The 26,670-nt window shown below is 30.6% G+C and overlaps 4 protein-coding genes across 4 annotated transcripts; 3 read left to right on the top strand and 1 right to left on the bottom strand.

The window, feature by feature from the left end:
* Positions 1-3,985: 3,985 nt before the first annotated feature.
* LOC129881506 (16.9 kDa class I heat shock protein 3-like) lies at positions 3,986-4,681 on the bottom strand. The gene has a single exon (XM_055955699.1). The coding sequence runs from the start codon at positions 4,532-4,534 to the stop codon at positions 4,100-4,102; it is 435 nt and encodes a 144-aa protein (XP_055811674.1). The 5' UTR covers positions 4,535-4,681; the 3' UTR covers positions 3,986-4,099.
* A 614-nt stretch (positions 4,682-5,295) lies between these two features.
* Positions 5,296-6,237, top strand: LOC129882001 (17.3 kDa class I heat shock protein-like; the record flags this gene model as incomplete). Its single annotated transcript, XM_055956108.1, has 1 exon — positions 5,296-6,237. A coding segment is annotated over one exon (747 nt), but the record flags the coding sequence as incomplete, so codon positions are not given.
* Positions 6,238-13,799: 7,562 nt separating this feature from the next.
* Positions 13,800-15,503, top strand: LOC129882320 (18.1 kDa class I heat shock protein-like). Its single transcript, XM_055956565.1, has 2 exons — positions 13,800-14,209; positions 15,046-15,503. Exons 1-2 carry the CDS (start codon positions 13,877-13,879, stop codon positions 15,277-15,279), a joined length of 567 nt encoding a protein of 188 aa, XP_055812540.1. The 5' UTR covers positions 13,800-13,876; the 3' UTR covers positions 15,280-15,503.
* Positions 15,504-18,170: 2,667 nt separating this feature from the next.
* Positions 18,171-19,104, top strand: LOC129881505 (copper transporter 1-like). Its single transcript, XM_055955698.1, has one exon. The coding sequence runs from the start codon at positions 18,418-18,420 to the stop codon at positions 18,868-18,870; it is 453 nt and encodes a 150-aa protein (XP_055811673.1). The 5' UTR covers positions 18,171-18,417; the 3' UTR covers positions 18,871-19,104.
* The last annotated feature ends 7,566 nt before the right edge of the window (positions 19,105-26,670 follow it).

The following is a 26,670-nucleotide window of genomic DNA, read 5'->3' as shown; positions in this document are numbered from 1 at the left end:
AACCACCATCCATATGCACTACAACTACTACAACACTATTCAATACGAGTTCCAAATAGTCTGCTCAAAACTACCACACCGACATATAATTTTCTGTCTTTATTTTATAAAATCACAACCACACGGAAAAGAGCACAACATGGCTGCAACCAGCAGCTCTATACTCGTCCATAGCTATATTTTCAGCCCTTCAACATGTACAAACGACCTTCAAATACAACACCACAATAACGACAACACTATCCAAACTTTAATTCGCTAGAATAACTTTAAAATAACCCCTACACGATTTTCAGCACCCTTTCCCAATAACGTGCATAATTTTATGTTTCCAGTCCATATTTGCACACCCATAACATGTTTAAACCCTTACTCAAATGTGTGAAAAGAGAATCAAGTCATACCTTAACAAACGAGCTTCCGAAACTTGCCGAAAGTTGTAGGCTCACGTTGAACTTCCTTGCTGCCCCAACTGTTAATTTACGTTGTTAAACACCTTTATTTAACCGATGGATACCTTAGATAATTAATTCACGGAGAAAAAGTCGAGGGCTTACCTTGTTCTTGGCCAAGCCGTAGCTACTCTCTTTTTTTCTCTAGCTTTCTCTAGCTTTCTTTTCTAAGTTAAAGTTGAAGAATGAGAAATTACTCATCATATTACCTATATATACCCCTCCTTAGAAGGTGGCACATGTCAACCCCTAAAGGTGACACGTGTCCAGCCCTTATTGGGCCACCTCATCCATGCGTCCACCCCCTGACTGCCACGTGGCAGGGTGGGGTCCACCCAAGTAGGTGCGTCACCTACTTGGACCAAGTAGGTGCATCACCTACTTGTTCCAAGTAGGTGCATCGTCTCCTTATTCCTCTTTCGTGGGTTCGTAATCTCGTCTCACTTTAAAAACCTATGTAATCCTTGCTATTTAAGCTCGACATGTACTCAAGTAGCTTAATTATGCAAGACATCCAAGTCAGTAGATTACGCAAGTAGGTTGATTACCATGACTCATTATTTGGCCTCCACCTCCTTCCAAATCCCTCTAGACCTATTTCCAACCATCGCTACTCACATAGAACTTCATAAGATAACATGGATCACATGACAATCTTTTAGCAAAAAAAACATGTTCCAATATACAAAAGTGCGGGGTATAACAATTGTTTTCATTGTCGATGTTTTGAGACAACTCTTTATGTTGTTGATCGACAATAGATTTTTTTTTGTTGTCTAATTTTTGTATTTGCAGATCGAAATTGCAGGATACTTTGGGTTGATTTTGAGGGAGTTATATTTTGGGATTGTTTGTAGGCTTGTGTGAGTCATTATCCCCCGTCGAATTGTTGTTAGTATTGGATTCTTCAGTAGAAATTGAAAGAGGAGAGGTGTGAATAGTAGTTATTGTGGTGTTTGTTTGCTCAGGTGAGCTGGTGCAAATTGAATCTCCTTTAACGAAGGTTCCTCCTTGATTATGTGAGTTTATATCTATATCTATATCTTATGAAATGTCAGCAATGTAAAATTCTGTTAATATACCACCTTAACCAAATGCATATATGACATAAACAAAAGTGTGGATAACCTCAAGTGTTAGGGAAAAAAGGATCCGAACCGGTCTTCAGATCTATAACTTAATATAATTTGATCAATCCTCTGTCTCGCAACTTCTTGTCCCTTTTGTTTTAGAAAAATAAATTCAAGTTCGTTATAATCGACAAGACAAGTCGAACATGAGGGAAGGACTTTCTAAACCCTATTATCAAGAAAAATGATAAAAATGCTTATTTAATTTCCAAAAAAAGGAACGAAAATATAACCAAAAAAATTAAAAAATATCACTTCTAACTAACCAATCAAATGTAATGCTAGGTAAATGAGTATCTTATTGGCCTTTCACATCTGAAAGTTGGACACAAAATAAAAAAAATATCCCCAAAAGCCACAAGTGATCATAAAGTAAAGCAAACCAAAGTTGGCTAATTAAGCTTCACATAGGTGATTTATCAAAAGATTAAAGAAAAAGGACAGAAAAAGAAATGATGAGAAAAGAATGTGGCACGCCTAGTGTGAAATAATCCATCATTACTTTTTTTTTAATATTATCTCTTCATTTCTTTTGCATGCCTTTTCTTGTTTTTAAAATGATGCCAATCTTCTAATGCATCCGTGTTCCATATTCAATGTGTAAAAAGTATCGACGGAGTGGGATGTACTCCTGCATTCATGATCAAAGATTTCGATCTAATTTTAGATATAAATTAATTAATAATATGAATTCTAATAAAATGATAAATATTGTTTCATCCTTAATCAGAAGTCTTTGGTTCACATACTAGATATGTAACCACATTTGTTAGAAAACACTTGATAAAGTACCCTTTAATAAAAAACTTTCGACAAGAATTTAAATTTATTAGTCATACTTCAATGCGATAATAGACACCCGGTGGATACCCAAACTTCTTTTTATTGGTTTAAAAAGATGAAATTGGAATGAGTAGTTTTGAGTCTTTTATGAGAATTCATTCATATACAATTGGTGTTTCTTTTTATTCCAAATGAATGGTTGAATATAGTTTGCTTGAAGGTGAAGCATGTGTAATCATGAAATTCATATACTTAACTTTTTAACTTACATAGAATTTGCTAAAAATCCTCTAAGCACCTTTTGAGAATGATTCATGGTGAAGCTTAATCTAATTTATAAATACACTACTAACAAAGACGTAGCATAGGTTAGGTTTAGCTGCATGAAGTAATTAATGCACATTGAGGTTTGTCTATAAGAAAATAATAGTAACAAAAGGTGGGTGGGCATTATTTGGTTTGACCAGAACTAATTTTCATTTGAAAAAAAGGTAGGAAACTATTCTTTCCAAAATCATTATTTGGTGTTTGGCAAAATGCCAACTAGCCCGATGCATTAAAGCTAATGTTATGTGCATGATTCGAAGAAGATTCAGATCATAAAAATCTATTATATTCAGCCTTATTTATTGTTTAGCGAATTTTCAAATTTTGATTAGGTGATATCAAATTTTGTCGAAACATGTTGTATTGGTAATCAATTTTAAAGTTGTTTTGAGACAATTTAAAGAAGATTTGAGTTGATTTTTAGATTTAAAATTAGAAATTGAAAATGTCATCCGTGTTACTATTTTGAAAGGGATACATATTTCATGCGTGAAATCACGAGGAGGATCTTAATTTCTCCTATTATATCGAATGCCATTTTTTAAGGCTTCAGTTGCCCAACTTATTCTTTGATAAAAATATGTCAATAGTGATTTCAAGTTTAATAAATTTTGACATCTGATCTTAATAAATTGTATATGTATGTCAATATCCCTATTTATTAGTTGGTCAAATTCTTAGTTTATTAGGAATGGGCCTCTTATCAGATTAATTGGCTTCTGGCCCAAATATTCAACGAGTGAAATTGGTTGCCACTCCAAGTCCCAAGGTGTTCAAATATTATATAACTTACCTAAATCACATGTATAAAATGTTAATTATCATTTTTTTTACTTTATAAAAATGTGATAATTCATATATATTAATTTAATAATTCAAATACATTAATTAAAATTTTATGTATCAAAAGATAATATTTAAAACATGATACATTAACTATAAAGATAATTAATAAATAAAAATTAATGTATCCGAATTACTAAATTAATGTATCTGAATAAAAAAAAAAAATTTTGAAATATTTTGAAATGAATGAAAATTATAATAAATAAAAGAGCTGTAATTAGATAATTTTAAATCAAATATTTCCCAGCAAAACCAAGTTAATGATAATAAATCTATTAGGAGTCTACTCACAATATATATAGCCTTGGAGTCGTATCTTCCTTCCAATGCCTTACAAAAATAAGAAAATTAATTTGAGATCCCAAAGTTGTGAATACGTATTTTACAAACAAACAACGTTTATTATTTGCTTACATAGCACTTACAACATCACTAAATATACTCATATCTCAAATTAAACCACAATCAAAGAAAAATAAGAAAATTTCACTCAAAGCTCATGCCCAATTATTAAGTACATAAAAAAGACAAAAAGACTAACATTAATTACGTAATTAGCCACTAATTAATCTCAATGGTCTTAACCTCAGGTTTCTTAATCTCCTGCTTAGGAATGATAACAGTTAGAACCCCATTCTCCATATTAGCCTTCACCTCATCAATCTTAGCATTTTCAGGTAACCCAAACCTGCTACAAAAATTGCCACGTGGCCTCTCGACGCGCCTCCACGTCTCATTCTCCTCCTTCTGATCTTTTTTATTAATAGGATCAACACCCTTAATCTCACCACTAATTTGCAAGACCTTTCCTTCTTCCACTTCAACTTTAATTTCCTCTTTGTTTAATCCAGGAAGATCAACTTTGAAGATATGAGCTTCTTGAGTTTCCTTCCAATCGACTCGTGGGTTGACAAATTTGGAGGTTCCATCATTAGTTGAATTAATTAGGCTAAGGGGTTGTAAAATATTTTCGAGCAATTGAGGAATTAATGCCATTTTAATTTGGAATTGAAATTGAAACGAAGTAAATAAGAAGCAACCAAATTAAATCACTTGGATGAAATATTTTGTACTTGGCATTTTTGATCAAATATATATGTGCCAATATTTATAGGGATTTTCTTAGCTATTGGGCAATTGAAATTTCGAGGGGGTTCTACATTTTTGTGTTACTTTTCTAACGTGGCATCTAGAATTAGCCAGTCTTGGGTGATTGATTACATGTGCTTTCTAGAGGAATTAAGGTCTTCTAGGAGTAGTTTTTTTTTAAAAAAATAATAATAATTGTTATTATTATTATAAAAGATTGGATGATAAGAATGACGTTGAAAATACCTATTGATCGATGATGGATTTATTTTAAATAATTTATCAGTTGAAAATTATTTATAAATTAAAAAAAAAGAGTACAATCCAACTTATAGGTCAATTCAAATAGGCTCTTATTCATAAGGGGCGTTGATTAGTCGTTAGTTATTAGTTGATCTTTTTTTTTAAATTTTGATAACGTTTCTGAGCAAAGCTTGATTTTTTTAAAATCACAACTTTTTAAAAAAATTATTTCTTTACTTCTTACTTAAAATTTATATCAAGTTAAACGATAAAAAGTATGGATAATATATACATTTTCAGTGTGTTCGAGATTATTTTTTTTTAAATCAAAATTCCATTGAAAGAGTTGGGCATGACTCTAATTTGTTCATTTCAACAATAATAATTGTCCATGATTGCGATAAGTAGGCCAGGGAACATAAATCACATCTTTGGCTGTGGCAATCTTAAATAGTTTTTTTTTTTTTAAAAATAATTTGTGGAATTCTAGAATCGTCTTCTGTTGCTATCAAAGATTAACTGAAGAACATCCCAGATTATACTCGAATTGCACAAATTCCTTTATAAATAGCATTCTACATCTTTCCTCTTTCATCAAAATAAGCAACCAGAAGTCATCAGACAAATTAAACGCTGCAATCCAAAGTTCAATTTCAAGTCCTCTGTTTTCTTCAAAAAAAAAAGAAGAAGAAGAAAAACAAATGTCTTTGATTCCAAGCTTCTTCGGTGGGCGTAAGAGCAACATCTTCGATCCATTTTCACTCGACGTATGGGATCCGTTTCTGGACTTCCCAATTTCAACCAACCTCGCCAATTTCCAATCATCCTATGATTTTGCAAATGCAAGAATCGATTGGAAAGAAACCCCAGAAGCCCATATCTTCAAAGTGGACGTTCCGGGGATTAAGAAAGAGGAAGTGAAGGTTGAAGTTGAAGAAGGAAGAGTATTACAGATAAGTGGTGAGAGGAGCAGAGAACAAGAGGAGAAGAACGATCAGTGGCACCGTATGGAGAGGAGCAGCGGCAAGTTCGTAAGAAGATTTAGGCTACCGGAGAAAGTTAAAATGGGTGAAATAAAGGCGGCGATGGAGAATGGAGTGCTGACTGTGACTATTCCGAAAGAAGAGGAGAAGAAGAAGCCTGAGGTGAAAGCTATTGATATCTCTGCTTAAAATTATTATACAACTGATTTATGAGTGCTTTTACTAGTAATGACTACAAAGTGTTTGTTAAAAGTTCCTAGTAAAAAATTTTCTGGAGTCTAAAGCTCCTGAATTTACATGTGTGCATGTTTGTATAATGACTACTTCTAGTTGTAAATAAGTGTAATGATCAAGATATTAATATACTGAGTGAGTTTCATTTCATTATCATTTAGTAACTTTACTGTTTTTCTCTTTTTCATTCCTCTTAATATACAGACTGTGGAGTAGTAAATACATAAATTGTCTTTTCATTTACACAAATGGCATTATATGAAGCAAATAGCCAGCCCACAAAGGGAAGGACTAGACCTAGACCTAGCTAGTATGACTAAGGTACGAGTTGAAATTGATCTTATCAACCTAAGCAAAATAACGTTTTGTTGGAAGAAGAAATTCTGTAAACCATTTTCAAGGATATGGCCAAAAAATAGAATATGAGGGTGTAGTACCCAAATGCTCTAGACATTGTAGACTTCCAAGGTCAAACTCTATCAATGAAGAAAACCAAGAAAAGGAAAACCAAGAAAAAGATATACTGAATGCTGGAGAAGAGATTAAGGCAACGAACAAAGAGGAGATTGTTAGTGTAACGGCCCGTAAGTTTGTAACATATGAAATAAAAAGTCGATTTGTCGTAATTTATTTCAATCTTTATTGAGATGTTGGGAGAACAATGAAAATTAGGTAGTTATACCAAGTAATAATTATACAGCTCACCCTTGAACGACAAATTAATGATCTTTTATGTGAGGGCTTTCAATGTCCTGTACTCAATAAGGAAAGAGCAAATGCAGTATCAGTATATTACATAATGGTGTATTGATAGAATTACGTGGCTATTCCAATAAATGAGTTATGTACAAGTAACTACAACACAGTTACACACATATATAAAGAACACCTTACTAAATTCATTTAAGGGACAATACATATACATCTACACAGGTTAACAGTCTCAGTCGCAATACCCACTCAAGAAGGGTCCTTTCATGAAACCTACATTCACCTGTTAATGTGTCGGAATGTGACATTCGGCCCAAGGTTGTGTCGAAACGTGACACCCGATCCAATGTCGGAACGTGACACCCGATCCAAATACGTATCAGAACATGACATCTGATTCAGTTATGTGTTGGAACGTGGCACTCGGTCCAAACATACACAATCAATCACACACACATTGAATAGTTTCAACAGTCCCAACTACCAAGAATAGGTTCGTTGCAAGCCATAGACAATAAAACAGTTATTTCACATGGTTCATTTCATCCTTCCCTACTCACATACATATATGCATATAAAGCAACTATCAAGCATATATAACTCATACGGGAAGGTAAAACCATCACCTACCTCGAACCAAGCTTTTGAAAACTCTAAATTGCTGGAGTTTTTCTTTTTCGGGATCGTTCGGCTTGTTCTTGGTCTAAAAATAATCACATATATGCAAATGGGTCAATAAAATGGCCTAACTTATCTGAGTTATACAAAATTTTAACTCCGACCAAATCCATGATCCTAACCCCAACTACTGGAGAGATTTGCAACCGCGAAGAAAGTAAAACATATTCTAAATACTAATAACTAATACTAACCAAAAAGATCTGGATCAACCTATCCAAAGTTATGTCCAACAAACGAATAAAAATGGGAGAAATCATGTTCTTATCACTAACCTAAATGCTCTGGGAAAAAGGTAAAAGAAACAGAACAATGACTGACTCTAAAGGAAAAAGTATCAATACACGAGCTATTCCAAATGATGCGAAAACAACACCCAACTCTAAGAATAAATTTGACACCTTTAACACTGAGAAGAGTATTCAGAGGGTAAAAGATCAACAAAGTGAGGAAGAGGGAACATGCACATAACATACTTTAAATGAGAAGGCTCCAACTATAGATGAGTGGGCTGAGAAAACGTCTATTGATGAAGTAGAAACTTCTGAAGAAGAAATAGATCAGGATACAATTGATGAAGAAGCAGAATCGTTGACTCAAGTTTTTGAAGGAAAAGTTAAAGGTGATTGAGATATTTCAGAATGCACAAGAAGAGAACATCGATAAACAATAAATATCTAGCAAAATCCTTTCAAAGAATTAGTCTCTGGTGACAGAAAATCAAAAGAGATCTTCACAAACCAACACTTCCGATCTTGTTTAATGATTAAGCTCTTAAATTGGAATATCAAGAGTAAGAAATCTTAAGCTGCAATCGAGAGATTGATCAGCATGACTAAACATCATAATATTGTTTTTGTGGCTCTCCAGTACCATTTTTACAAAAATTCTGCATATATAAGAGTAACCTGAATATGCAAGGAAGTTATGCTAACTTAAGCAACAAGATATAGATATTCTAGAAGAAAAATCTAAATTATAATGTTTTGGCCATTCACACCAGATGCTTACTTGTAAACTTACCATCAAGAATTCTAATAAAGAGTAACATATGTATAGTTTATGCCAAAACAAGACAATTTGGGAGAGAAGAAACTTCAGAAAAAATGTGAGTGTTTGCTAGTACTATCTCCACCCATAGGCTGTCATAGGTTATTTCAATAGTATTCTAAATGTTGATGAGAAGTTGGGAGGTAATCCATATAGGATGTACAAGAGCTTGTCATTTATGGAATGTCTCTTTGAGTGTGGTTTAGTTGATATGGGATACTTTGGTCACCCCTTTACATAATGCAATGAGAGGAAAGGCACTGACATTATTTGAAAAAAACTGGATAAATTGATTGCTAATGAAGACCGAAACTCGTGTTTCTCCAAAACATCTATTTAGCACCTCACAAAGGCCAGTCCTGATAATTGCGCTATACTCATGACTGCTGAGAAAGAAAAGAAAGATCATTACGTCAAATATTTTAAAATTTTGAACTTTTGGGTTGAAAAAAGGATTGTTATGACACTCTGATGTTCAGATAAATGAAAATATTTTTTTTGAGAGTTCACCAGAAGATGACAAAGGCCTGTAAGGCCCTCAATGAGTGGTCAAGATACAAAGTTTGGGGATATTTTAGCAAATATTAAAGCCCTGAAAACAACAATGGATCAACGGAAAGCTCATTACATAACCACTCTGAATCAAGAAGATAGAATGGATCTCAATCATGCTAAGGCAGAGCTGGTGGGAGATGAAAATATCAAATTCTTTTACAACGTTGTCAAGGGTAGAAGGAAATTTCACAACATCAACATAATACTTGCAGATAATCAGTGGACAGAAGAAAATGAAAACATTGCAGATACAACTATGAATTCTACCAAATATCCTTAATTGTTTTCCCTGTTTGATTACTGATTCAGATAATGCCATGTTACTTGCTAAACCGATTAAGAAAAAAAGTTTCAAATGTTTTTTTTATATCAACCATAATTGCTTAGCAGGTCCCGATGGATTTAATACTATGTTTTTTTTTCAAAAATATGGAATATTATTGATAATGATATCCAAGAACTTGTTAGAGAATTTTGTTATGCTAAGCAAATATCTAAATTTTCATTATTACATGTCTAGTTTTGATACCTAAATTTGGGACTCTTCTATCTTTTTGAGAATTTAGACCAATTAGCTTCAGTAATGTTTCTCAAAAAATTGGTGTCTAAAGTCTTAAATCATAAAGACTTTTATGATTTTTCATATGTGCAGTAATGAAGAAAATGGGCTTTCCACAGTAATGGATAGTTATCATTTGAAACTTGATATCCAACAGCCATTGCGAAGGTTAGGATACTCCATCTCTTTTAAAAAGAATGATCTACTTTCTATTTTAGTTTGTTTAAAAATGAATTTTTTTTTTTTGTAAAACTTTAACTTTTAACTTTACACATGATATACTTAAGAGCACAAGATAAAAAAATGTTTTAATATATTTGACATAATTTTAATTTAGAATCACAAAATTAAAAAGTCATTTTTTATTTTCTTAAATACCGTGTCAAATCAAACTAACTCATTCTTTTTATAACGAAGGGAGTACATTATTTTTTCAAATCTGGGAGGATAGTTAAACAGGGAGACCCTTATCTCCTTCAAGCTGAAATTTTATCTAGAAAGCTAAATAATTTATTTGAGAATCCAAATTTTATTGCTTTTAATATTCACCCAACATGCCATAAGATAAATAATTTATCTGCTTATTATAATAATCTTTTGTGCAGGTAAGTCGGCTACTTTGCATCTCATCAAGAATACTTTGAGTGACTATGAAATCAATTCTAATCAACATCAAAAAAAAGTTGTTTTCTTATGGAAGAGAATGACCATCAAAAGAGAAGAAGCATTATGGCTAGAATACTCAACTATCAGTAAAAAAAAGTTCCCAATACACTTAACTATCAGTAAAAAAAAGTTCTCAATTAACTATGTAGGATGCACATTCTTCTCTGGAAAGAACAAAGTCCACTGCTTCACAAATATGATCACCAAAATTATTCAAAGAATGGGTTCTTGGAATCGTAACATGTTATCCATAAGAGCGATTTTTTTTGATTAATTTTGCATGTGCTATCAATCTGTGAACCTCTCAATACCATTCTAATTCAGATTCTATGTAAACCTACTCAAGAAGGTGGTACTGAAATTCGAATACAAGACATCTTAGATGCTCGGCAAGCTCTGGTGGAAATTTAGAACAAAAGACACTATGTAGACTAAATTCATAAGAGCTAATTATGCTCAAAGAACATGGCTAGAAAATGAAAGTATACACATTCGCGTACTTGGAGGAGGCTAATACAAATCAGAGACCAAGTTGATCACTAGATTCAATAGAAGATCAATAGAGGTAACTCTAACTTTTGATGGTATATAGTTATGCTCCCACTTCTATTAAATCCAAAGTTGCTGATTACATCACTAATGGCCAATATTAGTACTCTCTCGAATCAACTTCTTTATCATATTGTGCGCCACATTTTAAGAATCACTATTCACTCTCCTAATCAAGATGACCAACTTTCGGTTTGGATCTTTATTATGATAGTCACAATTTTTCTCTTATTAATGTGATATTACACAAAAAAAAAATTCTTTCAAAAATTTCCTTTTTAATATAAAAAGTGCTGAAATACAAAATTGCTGTGGATTCCTTTAGAGATGGATTTAATTTTAGTTCCTAAGTGTGATTGTTGTATAGTTCCTGCTTTGAAAGATGAATAAAATTATTCATGAATAGTCTTATTGGGAAAATTGTTTGAAAATATTTTAACCAACTTTTAGGTATTGGAATGGATTAAGAAAGTCTTAGACATAAATTGATTACACAATCTTGTTCACAAACTAACTTTACATATTTTACCTGAAATTATTATCTGAAAGATTTGAGAAATAAAATTTAAATGCAGATTTGAAGGAATGAAAATGTCTTCTAACAGAATCATCTTGAAATTCATTCAACAAATCAACACAAATCTGATCACAAACAATTGCCAAATATCCCTCCTTATATGAAATGAATTCACTTTATCGGAGAGGCCAATATTAGTAAAACTATTTTAGCTGAAGTGGCTAGCATTTGAGGCGGCATGAATGAAACTGAACACATATGATGTTCGAAAGACAATCTAGGACAATGGGGTGGGGCTGACATTATTAGAGACGAGTGGAAGATTAATATATGACATGTCTCTGAAAATCATAAAAATTAATATTTTAATTTTTTATGATTATCAGGCATATGATTTATGAACAATGAAGAAATTATGACTCTGAAAATAGGTGTGGAATGGTGTATGACAAATGGGGTGAGGATTATAGAGATAAAACGTGATTCATTTCGTGAAACAAATTGTTCTGAACACTCAAGTTCATAAAGATTAATATTTTAATGTTTCATGATTATCAGGTATAGGGTTTATCAGATAATACTTGAATTCGGTTAATTAATCAATATTCAACTTGTGTAATATTTTTTTATAATGAAATAAAAGACTAAATCATAAAGCAATATCAAAGAAAATTATAGTTCTAACCTATCTGAATATTGTTATTCACCGTCAGATTGTTTAAAACTATTTATTTAGTTAAGAAATATTCAACAATCAATCAAAAAAAAGCTACTATTTTTTTAAAAGTAATTATATTGAGTTTTATTAACTAGCTTAATTAGATACTTCTTGTTTGTTGTAACCACATAGTCCATTTTATATATGAATTTTTAATGCACGAAGAGGTACATGATGAGAATGCTGGAATTTTTGAAATGCAGACCAAAAATTGTAGCCTTATTTTATTAAGTATTTCTCGTTAATAAGAATTTGGCCATAGTATTTCTCGTTAATAAGAATTTGGCCATAGTATTTCTCGTTAATAAGAATTTGGCCATTTTTTTATAATATATTATCTTGGATGTTGTTATAAAAAATTTATTTACTAGTATGAAGATTTGAGTTATTTAATCTAAAGTTCTAAAATATTTTTGATAAAAAGCTAATAGTTTTTTTAAAATTATTTTTTAGATAATTTTTTTTTACCTTCTTTACCATCTTTAATATTATTTTATGTGAAATTAAAATCATAAAATTCATTATTAGGCTTAAAGCAAATATTTTAGGAAAAACTAAGCACATGCCCCATAAAAGCAAAATAATTACAGACAAATTCCCCTTTACAATTTATAACCCCTCCTCCCCCCTAAAGCATGAGATTTGCGACCAAGATACTGTCGCAGTATCAATACGCTGACATGGTATCATTGAGGCTGGTTCAGTCCTTAATGATACCACCACAGTATATCTATATGTTGTCATGATATCATTGATGTCTACTTCAATTCTTCAGCTATATTTCCATGAAACCATCATATACTGGTATTGTATCATTATGAATCATTTCATACAAATATTGAATGATACCATCATAGTATATATATTGTGATGGTATCATAAAAAAATTTCTAAGTCATTCGATATTTCATCTCGTTGGAATCGCATAATTAAAGTTGTGAGCCGAAATGAAAGATCAGATCGAATAAAGTATAGATAGATATGAACAGAATTAGAATTGACACGTTCAAACTGTATTTTAAATATTAATTGAAACCTCAAGAAAATCAACACTTTGAACCTTCTTAAATTGAAATATTTCAAGGACTCTATACGTATACGTATGTTTAATTTAACACTACAAGATTTGAAAATTTCTATTTATTTTTTAAATATCGTATTCAATCAAATTAAAATATTTAATTGGGAGTAAGTGAGTATGTGTTTATGTATATGGAGGAGATAATAAACACAACTTTTTACGCAATGAAGGAGATAATAAGCATGACTTTTTACACAATAATTTCTTCTTCTCTTATAATTTCTCAAGTTATAGAAAGGAGACCACGAGAGTAAATTGACTGACTTGTCTGCTTAATTTTTCATATCTCAATTTATAGAATTACACGACTTAAATACATAATGAAATATTATAAGTGGTAAAGTGACCTTATTATTAAGATTCACTGATTTAAGCCTTTCGTCGTGACTCGTGAGCTATTGGATTTTTCTATGTTTTTTGTTCTATTCTTGATAAAGATCGAATCTTTCAATCCTGTTTTCCACATTGTGTCTATCATGTCCTTAAATAATTCCATTCTCTTTTATTTCAGCCATAATTTTTTTCCATATTACACTATCTCCTCAACTTTACATCCCTCTCAAACAAATTCCATTTCTTGAAATTTCTAGATCTTTATCCTATATAAATACGTTACCCTATTATTCATAATAATTTCACCAAAAAATTAACTCCACAAATCACATTCAGTTTTCTCCTTTACTTTGTTTTGCCAAAGAAAAAAAGATGTCTCTCAGGCCTGTATTTGGTGGTCGGAAAAATCATGCACACCAGGTGCATGATCCTTATTCCGACCACCATGCATATCAGGTGCATGATCCTTATTCTCATCATCCACATCAAGTGCATGATCCTTATTCTCAACACGCACACCAAGTGCACGACCCTTTTGCTCATGAAGTATGGGATTCTTTCCACGAATTTTATCTCGAAAACCCTCTAGCCCTCATAGCCCCAGCACCTGCAACGATGGCGCAAATCGAGTATAAAGAAACACCAGAGGCACATATCTTTAGGTGTAACTTGCATGGCTACAAGAAAGAAGACGTCAAAGTACAGGTAAATGTATCCCTTTAGGTTATTATAATTGAAACTATTACTAATTTCTTATTTTTTTAAAACATATATACTATTTTTTTTCAATTTATATGACATATTTTGCTTGTACACGAAGTTTAAAATAGATAGGAATACTTTTGAAACTTGTTGTATTCTCTCTATTTCATTTCATAACGTCTTAATTTGATTGAAGACGTAATTTAAGAAAGTAAGAGTGATTTTTAAATTAACAATGTGTATAATCTACTAAAATGACTTTTCTGAATTGTGTGGTCTTAAACATGTTATGTAAGATGTTGGAATAAAGATGTTAGCCCTTCCGTCCCAATTTATGTGGTACTTCTCACTTTTTGAAAGTCAATTTCTAATCTTTGAAGCTAAATTGAATTAAATCAACATAATATTTTAAAATTAAAATTTAAACATTCAATGCTTATACAAAAAGTACTACTTGCATCTCTTCTAATGTCAATATGATAAAGTATAGACTTTAAATATTGGTCAAGTTTACATAGTTTGAATCTCAAAAAACGAAAAGTGACACATAAATTGAGATGACAGTAAAATAGAAAAAATGATAATCTTTTTTAAAATATAGTAAAAAAAAGTAAAACACATAAATTAAAATAAAAGAAGTATCAATTGTGTCATAATATTTGTTGTGGTGGCTCTAAAAGCTTGTCATGCACTAAAAGTAAAATGAAATATTTCTAAATTTTAACAAGTGTCATTCTTTTTTTTATCGGATTATAAGGATTTATTATCTTTCTTTTTTGGAATGTAAAATTAATTCAGTTGAACCCATTGATTATATGTTGTATACGTCTCTTCCGCAGGTGGAGGACGACAAAGTACTGAAGATTACTGGGGAAACAAGGATGAAGAAAGGAGATAAATGGAACCATTATGAAAGAAGCAGTGGGAAATTCTTCACATCCTTTTCACTGCCTCTGAATTCTAGGGCTAATTATGTCAAGTCATCAATGGAAAATGGAGTGCTCACTATAACTGTTCCTAAGAAGGAAATTAGCAGGAACCACCACCATCTTAGAACTATTCAAATTAATTAATTGAATAAAGCATGAATCTTATGGTATAATATATATGTCTTGTTTAATTTGCTACTCCACATAATATATATAATATTGTGGAATGAGAAGTAAAAATAAAGAGAGAAGAGTAAAAAGTTTTAGTAGTACTATATAATATGGAGAGAAGAATTAAAAGTAGTTTGACATATGCTTGTGTAATAGTAGTAGTAACTACTACATAAATAAAATGTTAATGTTTATTATTTTTTCTTTGATTTTTATATTTTTTGCTTTCCATTCTAAACTACTGTTAATGTGTACGCAGATCTTATCTCTATAAAGTAGAGAGATTGTTTTAGATCGATAAACCATCCGCTCAAATAAAATCATAATAAAGCAATATAAAAAGGAAACAAGGAGAGTGAAGAAGCTAAGACAAAATGCTAAAGAAAGCATGCTAAAGAAAACATGAAAATACATACTAAAAATGAAGCAGTCACTACCACAAAAGAACATGATAATCGAAGAGCTAGATATAATAAACAGTACTAGAGATGGAATAGCAAGAAAAATAACGATTAATAGTATGAATGATTAAGAGAGAACCCTTAACTACCTAACTAACTATTTATTATAATCCTTTTTTTTTATAAATTGCTATTTAAGACATGCCCTCGATAAGTTAGAAATGCATCACGTCCTAAAAATGATGTCAGTATTACATGCACATGAGAAGTTTTGTTGTATTTTTGGGCTTAGTAAATTCGATTTTGCTCACATGTTAAAGGGCAAAAGAACCTCTTCCTAGATTGATAGGAGTAGCTTGCTTAGCTAAACTTCTTAGAGCTAAAATTGTTCTTCTTTTTTTTAAAGAAAAATATTTTAGAAAATTGAGGTGTTTGGACATGTTTTTAAAAAATAAGTGTTATGAGTAATAGCAGAAATTGATTTTTATAAGATAAAAAAGTAATTTTTCCAATAGTATTTTTGAAATATTGGTCAAGCACCAAGTACTGCTCTAATATATTGACAAAAGTGTTTTTCAAAATAATTCGTCAAATACAAATAGCTAGAGTACTTAACAAAAAATATTTTTCTAAATAAACAGATTTTAGAAGTTTAGTCAAACAGGTTATCAATCATGATTATTTGTCTCAGATTAATTGGATTATACAGAAATCGTAACGTAAAGGGAAAGATCAAAAGAAGCTCTATCATGTCAAAAGAAAGGAATGATTGGTCATGAATTAGAAGTAGAAGTTAATCTTCATAATTGCAAATAAGGATTTGATAATATATAGTAAGTAGTATTTGTGATGATTAATTATGAACACCAATTAATTATGCATTATGTGACTATGGTAGATAAATTCTTACATTACTTTTATCTTACTACTCTAATCACTTTCAATTTGCCCCATCTATTTATATATAATACTTCAACAACCAATTAATTTCTCAATTATCAAAGTCCAAAGTCTCTAGTTTCTTATCTACTAATTGTCACATGAAATATCTCAAATGGACTTTTGCTTTTATCTCTGCCTCATTTTCTTGCTTGCATTTATGTCTGAGTTCTGTTCTTTGTACAATTTTACCATGAGGAAATTAGAAGGAAAAGGCCCCAAATGTTGTTTACTAGATGCTGGATTTCACTGTTTGAGGATGTTTATGTCTTATTTTGTTATCATCTCTATAATCAGCACAGATTTTAGATTTTTCTTGGTGTCTGTTTCAGGTCATTTCGTTGGAAATTTTGTTTGTAAGATATACCAATATCATAATGAACAGAGCCAAACACTATCAGAATTTGCTACTAGGAGTACCATATGTGATTAGTGCATCTTTTAGCGCGTCTTAATGTGGCTCATTTGACGACTCAGTACATGAATGTCACGAATCTATTGGCATAGAATATGGAATCACACGACATGTAATTGGAGTTTGTTTCTCGACCTACAAAAGCTCATGCAAAGAAGATTTATAGGAGAGAAGTTCCTCATTCCTTTTAATAAACTTTCCTGTTGTAGCAGATTCATGATTTAAATACGATGAATTCAACTTTTAAGGTGAATTTACATTGAATTTAATGTTAATTTGATTTTAAAGGATTTAAAAATTAGCAATTGTTGAAATTTTTGTTATATACTCTATATGTTATACGTCCAATTTTTTTAGTTTCAATTGAAAGTATTTTCCAAAGGTTACATTGGCCTCTAATTTTACGAAAAGGTATCTTTTCTCCTAACTTTTTTCTCCGTTATATATGTCCTTATCATAAAAATGTGGTGAAAAAAGACATCTTAAAATGCTGAATAAAATTCATATAGTTTGACTCGGAATTTGGAACATCGCAAATATTTTGGTAGGTTGTTGTTGTCTTTAATTCTGTAACTCATTCAAACGATGCAGATTCTTATTCTACGTTAAACATTTCAACAACGAAAGATAACGGACGCTGTTGTATTTAGGCTGGCTCCAGCAAATAATAATATTCTCCCTTGGCTTTGCCCATTCCAAATAAACAGACAACAAAGTAGTAAAATACTAGTAGTAGTCAATTTCATCCTTGTTTTTTCCCCACTCAATTGAGCTAATAATGATAGAGAGCCGAATTCAGAATTTAAGTTCTATGAGTTTAATCTTTAAGATTCTTAGTATTGAATCATTATTTTCAAATTATGAGTTCATATTTGCTATTTATCGCAATTTTAATGAACTTTACACATAAATTAATGTTGTGCATCGAAAATATTGAATTCAGATGAACCCAATAACTACCTGATTTATTTATTTAATTAAAAATAATTTTTTTCACTTTCATTAGATGAAAAGAATATATTTGGATCATTGTGTAACAATAGGAGTATATGAGACACTTTTATAATGAGGGTATATTAGCTCTAAATGACAAAGTTGAGGGTTATATCAGACTCTTTTTTCCTTTTCAAATTATGAGTTCATTTCTACCATTTGTGGCAATTTTAATGAACTCCTACACATAAATTTATATTGTGCATCAAAAATACTGAATTCAGATGAAGCAGAAACTTATAGCTGCATCCGCCCCATGACAATGACTCTCACAAATTTATTTAAACACACTCACAACTCCTAACCAAACAATTCATCCATCTTTGTGTCTCATATCCAAAGTTGCAACTCTTACTCCTCAAAATGTCTCACACATATGACCATCAAGGAAACATGGACATGCCTCATGATCAAGATATGCCTATGATTATGAACATGGTGATGAAGATGAATTTCTATTGGGGTAAAGATGTGACAATATTATTCAAAGGATGGCCGGACAATAACCTAGGCATGTACATATTGTCTTTGTTCTTTGTTTTCTTTATGGCTTTTGGTGTTGAAATTATGTCAATGGGTCCAATAATGATCAGCAAGAGGCCCATAGCTGCTGTTGGGTTTATTCAAGCTGGGATTTATTATACTGTACGAATGGTTCTTGTTTATTTTGTTATGCTTGCTGTTATGTCCTTCAACATTGGTATTTTCATTGTTGCTATTTTAGGCCATGGATTGGGCTATGTCTTCGTTAAGTTCCGTGAACTTGAAACTGCTGAGACGACAATGGACTCAAATGTTACTGATCCTAAAGTTTAAAGGCTCTTGAATATAGTATACGTCTAGAACTGGTGTTACAGATAATGGATATATGTTGAAATTGGAGTGAATTCAGATGCAATTTATCAAGTCAAAAGAAGGGGTTTAAAAAAAATGCACCACAAGGATAATTTAATCTTTGCTTCTTTTTTTAGTTGAATATATTACCTAACTAGGTGGTAATTTTAATCTTTGCTTAATATTAACTTTTTCTTCTTTTTCATGTGTGTAATTTTGTGGGATGATATAAAAAAGTATAATTTATTTGGCTTTCGTTTTGTGATCGTCATGGTTTGTGCAACAAAATTCCTATGGAATGAATTATGGGAAATTAGTCAACACAATTATGACTTATGGGAAAAGCTCATTATAAATACTTAAATAGTGCTTATATAGATTTGGAAAGTCAGAGCAAAGAAAGAGTTCAACTGAATTTCCTTTTATTGAAAAATCGTATTTTCATAAATAAGGCAATAAAAGGAAAAGTATTAACTTTTCAATTCTCTGATAGTGGTAAGTTAGTTAAAAATTTGTTTTAAATTACAAGTTTGATTTTTTGAAAAATTTTCTTGTTGCGACAATGTTTCTATGTAATTTTGTTGTATGTAACAGCATAAGTTATGTAATCATATGTTAAGAAGTATGCTTGACAGTATGGGCGGAGCCATCTAAGGTGATCTGGTGCACACCCTTTTCGCTGGATAATTATAATTGTACTAAGCAAATTTTTAATTATTCTTATATTTAATTTCGCATATTTTTAATATAATAGAATTTTTTTTATATAATTTTATTTAAATTTCAGATTCCACCACAGCTCGACAGGATATAGACGCAGATAGTAGAGGGTAGAAGATTGCCATCATTATATACAACTTTTGGGCCTTTGGGTTTCTTATAGATTCTGTTTATATTTGAACGTCAACTATTCACCAATTAATTTGGGAAACTTTCCTAAATATATTATATTTAGAAATTGTTTATTATTTATAGTTATATAATTTTAATATATCTGTACTATATGTATAATTCATTTTTAATACATAATGCATAATTATTTTTAATCAAAACAAGCCTAATATATTTTAAGACACTTATAATACATCTATATTGCATGCATAATTCGTTTTTAATACATAGTGTAGTTTTTATTTTATCAAAACAAATGCAATACATTGAAATGCATGCATATATATATATATATATATATATATATATATATATATATATATATATAATTTACTTTTAATACATAGTACAATTATTAAATATGATAAATATTTTCTAAATGTGATATATCTAGGTAATAAATAAAAAATATATTTAAAAGCAATAAATATTTTATAATAGAAATTCAAAAAGATAATTATCCCAATTAATTTTTACAAAGTTGAAGAATTCTGAAAGAAAAAAAAAGATCCATCATCATGTGATAGATACGACACAAGAATTCGGTTGCCATCATTCAGAATCAATGAGAACAATAAAATCAAGGCCGAACACATAGATAGGCCCTTGAACTTGGTTGGTTTTTTCTCTCAGACACTTTAACTATGCTGCCTTCCTATTGAATTCCTGAATCATATATAATTTGTACCTTTTAAACATTCATTGCTGACATTGCATAAAACGTTTTATCACATTTGAAGAGTGCGTGAAAAAGATTTAAAGGAGCTGATGTGAAATCTATTTTGAGATATAAGGGGCTGATGTGGAATCCATTAAACGTGTTATCACGTTTGAAGAGCACGTGAAAAAGAAGTCCATTACATTCCAAAATGAATTCCACATCAGCCCCTTTAAATCCCCTTCACGCTCTCTTCAACCGTAATAAAACGCTTTATGCAATGTCAACAATGAATGTTTAAAAGATACAAATTATGTATGGTTCAAGAATTCAATAAGAAGACAGCATAGTTGAGATGCCTGAGAGGAAAAACCAACCAAGTTCAAGGGCCTATCTATGTGTTCAACCTAAAATCAATATGGTTAACTTTCAAAAATAGTAAAGACTTAAAACATAATGAGACTCTTTAGTTACAGTTTGCCTAATTATTTACTATAGCTATAGTTTCAGTTGCTATGAATATTTCCGCTTATATATTTTGATTGCATTTAATATTTATAAAAAGGAAAACAATTTAATAAACCATGGTATTGTATCACATTAGAGTTTCATACTGAATATGTCTTCCTCCATACGAACAAGACAATTCTATCTGGATTCATGAGATCAATGGAAATAATAAATAAAAAAAATCAATTGATTTTTTTGTTTATTATACAACAAGTACATGATACAATCAATTCAAAGTGGAGTTGTATCTGATTCGACATACTCAGGAGGTAATGGAATAATTGCAATTTTCATTGAGGTTGGAGTTATGTTCCGAAAAATAATATGAAATATATATCCAAAGTTAATTTGTATAATTTGTGAGAATAAATTGTTGGTAAAAATATGTATATGTATAATCAGTCAGTAAGTGTGTATGTATAAGAACACAATATTTGTATAAATATATAAACAATTATCATTTGTATAATTACATAATTATACAAAAATATTGTATATAATATTTGTATATGTATAAATAGTTATCATCTGTATAGTTATATACATTATACAAAAAATATAGCATACGATATTTGTATATATATAAACAAATAGTACATAGTATTTGTATATGTATAAATAATTATCATTTGTATAATTATATTATATTATATTATATATATATATGTTACCTATGATTTTGTATATATCTATAACTGAAAAACTAAAAGAACTCAGTGTGATATACAAATATAAATCAAAAATAAAAGATTGAAACCGCACAAAGAGAAATAAATAAAAAATGAAACCACAAAGAAGTTGATTGAAATTGTGGGAGCAGGAATTGAAAGGAAGAAACAAATTTTTTGAAAATTTGAAATCTGATTGTGCTTGAGTGAATTAAGGAGAAAAATCAGTAAAAAAAATTTAGGAAAAGAGAGAAAGTCTACTTTGTATAGTTGGGAAAAACGAAAAATATGGTAATATATGTTGGGTATAGTGGTCCCACGTAAATCAGATGAAAGGTTAGTGGTGAGAGGTAATTGTTTACAACTATAGCTATGATAAATAATTAAGTATTATATATCTGCTTAGACGCATAATTATTTTTATCTAATACCAAATTCGAACTTGAGATATTGTTTTTAGAATTAAGATCTCTTTAACCACTAGCCCATTAGAGAAGCTAATTGTGATTTAAGGGACATTTAAAAATTAATCATAAAGACTTTCGTGGCATTTAAGGGTGATAATAGCTCATACAAATATAATTCATTCAACCTGTTCAAAATTAGGTGGGTCAATGATCCCCTATTTATTAATTCAAGTCATTTTCACCCATCTAACTTCAGCACAATCCGCCTGTTTATCATTCATATTCCCTACGTATATATATGAAAAAAATACCTATCTACACACCTTATATTACTATATTTACTATTATTCTCTACCATTTATAAAAATCTCAAAAATCCCTCTTTTTTAACTCTCTCTCAAACTCACTGATACATTCTATTTCAGTTCTCCCAACTATTCTAAATTCACGCCTATTTTCAAGCCACAATTGCTACAGTTTTTTTTTTGAATTTTCAGTTTTACTGAATTTCAAGTTTCTAATTAAGATAATTCAATTTCTTCCTTCTATGTCGTCTCACTTCAATTTCACCTCCTTCGATCTTCCATTGATTTCTACTGTAATTTTTTGTTGTTTTTATTCTTTTTTTCACTGATACATATAGATTTCGCTCCATCCTTTAGTGTTGGTCTCATACAATTGAATCAAAATTAAAAAATTCTTGTTTCACCGGATTTTGATTCATTTTGGGAAGGTTACCATGAGATTAGATCCAAACATCATAACGATCACGTAGTTATGAATAAATTACGTGCGAAATTGAAGTCGAAATCTCCAGTTCAACAAGCACCCACAAAAGCAGAGAAAAAGATTGAAGGTGTTACAACACATCCTAATCTCCCAAAGGTATGAGTTCATCTAATCTGTATTCTGTTATTTTTATTTTTTAAATCTCAATTTTTTTAATACATTTCAATGTATCTTTCTTAAAGTTTGTATGCTGATACATAAGGTTCTGATATGATTTTTGTTATTATGTTACTGATACATAAGGTCTACTGCTTTTTATAATATTCATGATACATCATGTACTAATCATGATACATAAGGTTTTTTTGATTTTGCGTTGTTTATGATACATTAATTTCTGTTTTTTCTATTATTTTTTTTATCATAAGGGCAAAACAAAGTGTCTAATATCAATATACCTAAGCTCTATATGTATACTGATTAGTCATGCCCCTTATACATAAAGTCACTTTGTATCATCTATTCTAATGTATTATGTTATTATATGTTTTCATAAAGTCAGATATACAATGTATCAAGTACAAGTTGTATTTATTCATTTTCTCTGTCAATGCAGGGACTGAAGTACGTCATTAAAAAGATTCTTTCCCACTCTTTGAGATTCGACACTACATATACCGCTAAGTTTATTGATGATTTTAAATCATCAATAGGTGAAGAAGGTATCCAGTTGTTTAGGCAAATCATCTTTGGTCACTACCTAGATATGCCACAGTGTAATTTTCAAGGTCAAATCATCAAATGTCTCTTAATTCTCGAGGTGGAGCAGAAAAATACAGATAAATTGCACATTCATCACGTTCAGGATAACATACTCCATTTCTCAATCAAGAAATTTGCTATTATTATCAGTTTGCGATGTACCGATAATATCAATAAATTTCGATACCCGGATGCCCCCCCAAGCAGATTGTTGTTTATATATTTTCATGGTGCAAAAATAGGGTAAACAAAGGACGTTTCGTTCAGCGTTTCCTGATGGAAGGATGAAAAACAATAAAGACGTTGTTCAGATGACTATTCTCTACTAGGTGATGAACCTATTTATGTTGATGACTTTAAGATGGTAGAGGATGACAAATATGAGCAGTTTCGATGAGGTAAAATAACATTTTTTAAATTGATGAAAGACATGAGGTAGGAGTTTACTATTGTCAAACAAATGTATCGTTTGGGCGGCATGCCATATGCTCTCAATGCATGGTTTTATGAATGTGCATCTCAAGTCTCTTCTAAAATTATTGTAAAAGTGGGTAATCATATCTTCAGAATTTTTAATTGGCGTGTTGTTGCGGTCAAGCCCAAATATGAGACCTTCATGTCTAGCATTTTCAATGAGGTATATTTCATAAAATCCTATTCATATTTATATCAAATGTATATATCATCTGATGCTAATTAACTGTAGTTTAAGATTATTTAGTTTTTAATTTTGTACTAATTCAGTATACATAACATTTATGATACATTTATTATTTTTGAATTTGACTCCCCCATAGCACATGGCCAATCTCATGACCAGGAAGATATTCAGGTAGATACATCATGTAGTTCTTGATCTGTTATTCTATTTTGATATACTTTTAAACTACTTGTATCAGATCATTAAATTTGATTTTAATAGTCATTTTCATAAGTAATTGTTATTATAATTGTAGAAAACAGAATCATCCAAGACGATACAAGAAATGGAGGATGTATCAGAACATCACATGGTATCAGATGCTACAGAAGTCCTTGAACAACAGGTGCTATTGATATATTAAAGATAACATATTAGAACTAATTTTATGATCAATCCGACGCTACATAGCTCTTGTATCTGATACATCTGTGATGATCTAGAGATCTGGATACATCTCATGATCATGTATATCCTTCAGTTTTTATTTTAATAGTCATATTCATAAGTAATTGTTATTATTATTATATCTGTAGGAAGCAAAATCATTCAATATGATACGAGAAATGAAGAATGTATTAGAACATCACATGGAATCAGATGCTGCAGAATCTTATGGAGAGCACGTTGCTACTGATACATTAAAGGTAATGTATTAGAACTAATTTTATGATCAATCTGATACTACATAGCTCTTTTATCTGATACATCTATGATGATCTATAGCTCTTGATACATTTTCATGGTCATGTATCAGATCCTTCATTTTTCATTTCAATAGTCATTTTCATATGTAATTGGTATTATTATATTTGTAGAAAGCAGAACCATTCAATATTTCACAACAATTGGAGGATGTATTAGCACATCACCTGAAATCAGTTACTGTACAATCTTTTGAAGTGCATATTGCTTTTGATACATTAAAGGTAATATATGAGATCAATTCTTATGATGCATACAACATTAATAAGTTTAGTATTCACATGATACATTTAATTTAGGATAATGCATCAGAAGAATCAAATTATGTCATAAAATATGCAAGAGAGGTTGTTGATAATACTGATCAAGCTGAAGAACATGTTGAGCAAATTAATAAAGACAAAATCAAGCTCGGTGTATCGGTAATATTCCACATTTGTATCTGATTCATTAAATTCAGTACAAATTATTATTCTAAATTCATAATATTTTTATCATTCTTAAAAAATAAGATTCCACAACTTCAACCTCGATATTGTTTGAAACATGAGAGGTGGTAGATGCTCTAATATACAGACTTTCATTACCGATTACGCCATTAACGGTTATTAGTGATGAACAAGTAGCTCAAGCTGAATATCTATTACGTGATAGCCAGGTGCCTACCACGCTTCCATCTAAACCCGTTGTGTTGTCAGATGATGCGAAGACACATCTTCCACGAAGTAGGATGCCTTTTAAGATCTTATAATTACCGTACCTAACAAACTTTGGATCGAGTGAAAAAGATAAAAAAAAATGTCAACTGATAGGTATCAAACACACTTCTTTGAAGGTTTTGGCATATGCTATAGTTCCCCAACCGATCTTATCACTGACTACTCCCAATGAATAGATAAGGGACTATTAAAATCGCATGCCAACAAGTAAGTATGATGTTTACAATTTATATCAATACAAACTATTTATTATATATTTACTCTCATTTTAATATAAGTTTTCATTCAGAAAATCAAAAGATGAACACTACAAAAAAAATGCTCTTTATTTGAATTTGAAAAAATAAATTTTGTAGCAGCATTTTCTCAAGAAAAGAACTGATTTTACCTCATGTCACAACCGAACAGATGTTGGAATGATGAGGTAATTATTTTTTGATATAGTACAAGACATTATCTGATACATAAGTACTATGGATCAGATACATCTAATACATATATTTCTATTCTATTTATTAACTATGTATTAGTTTGTATAACTAATATTTTTCTTAAAATGTGTATCACATTGATGTAATATTTTACTACATTCGGAAGAAATTCAAGATATAGTTGGTCAATCATTTCGATAAATTGTGATAGAAATTTTCATTGGGTTCTGACAGTAATTATGTTGAAAGAGAGGTTGATACGCGTCTATGATTCATCCTCTAGAACAAGAAGTAAAAACTTTTCTCCAAAAATTCAAAAGATAGCAATAATGCTACCTACGTACCTTCAGGATAGTGATTTTTTTGAAAAGAATAAACGTACTGATTGGTCATCACTTGATTCATACAAGAACAAATCAACTAGTAACATGCTTGATGCACAACACCCTTTTGAAGTTGAATATGTTGAAGGCATTGCGCAACAAGAAAGCAGTAGCTTGTGAGTATTAACAATTATGCATATATTAAAATGCCATTTTTATTTTTTAAAAGTTGATTAAAACTTTGTTTGCAGGGATTGTGGTGTGTTCTTGGCTATTTTT

This window comes from Solanum dulcamara, chromosome 3 (assembly GCF_947179165.1).
Source record: "Solanum dulcamara chromosome 3, daSolDulc1.2, whole genome shotgun sequence".
NCBI classification, from domain to species: domain Eukaryota; kingdom Viridiplantae; phylum Streptophyta; class Magnoliopsida; order Solanales; family Solanaceae; genus Solanum; species Solanum dulcamara.
The sequence above is the reverse complement of the archived record's forward strand: the minus strand, read 5'-3'. Positions and strand labels throughout refer to the sequence as shown.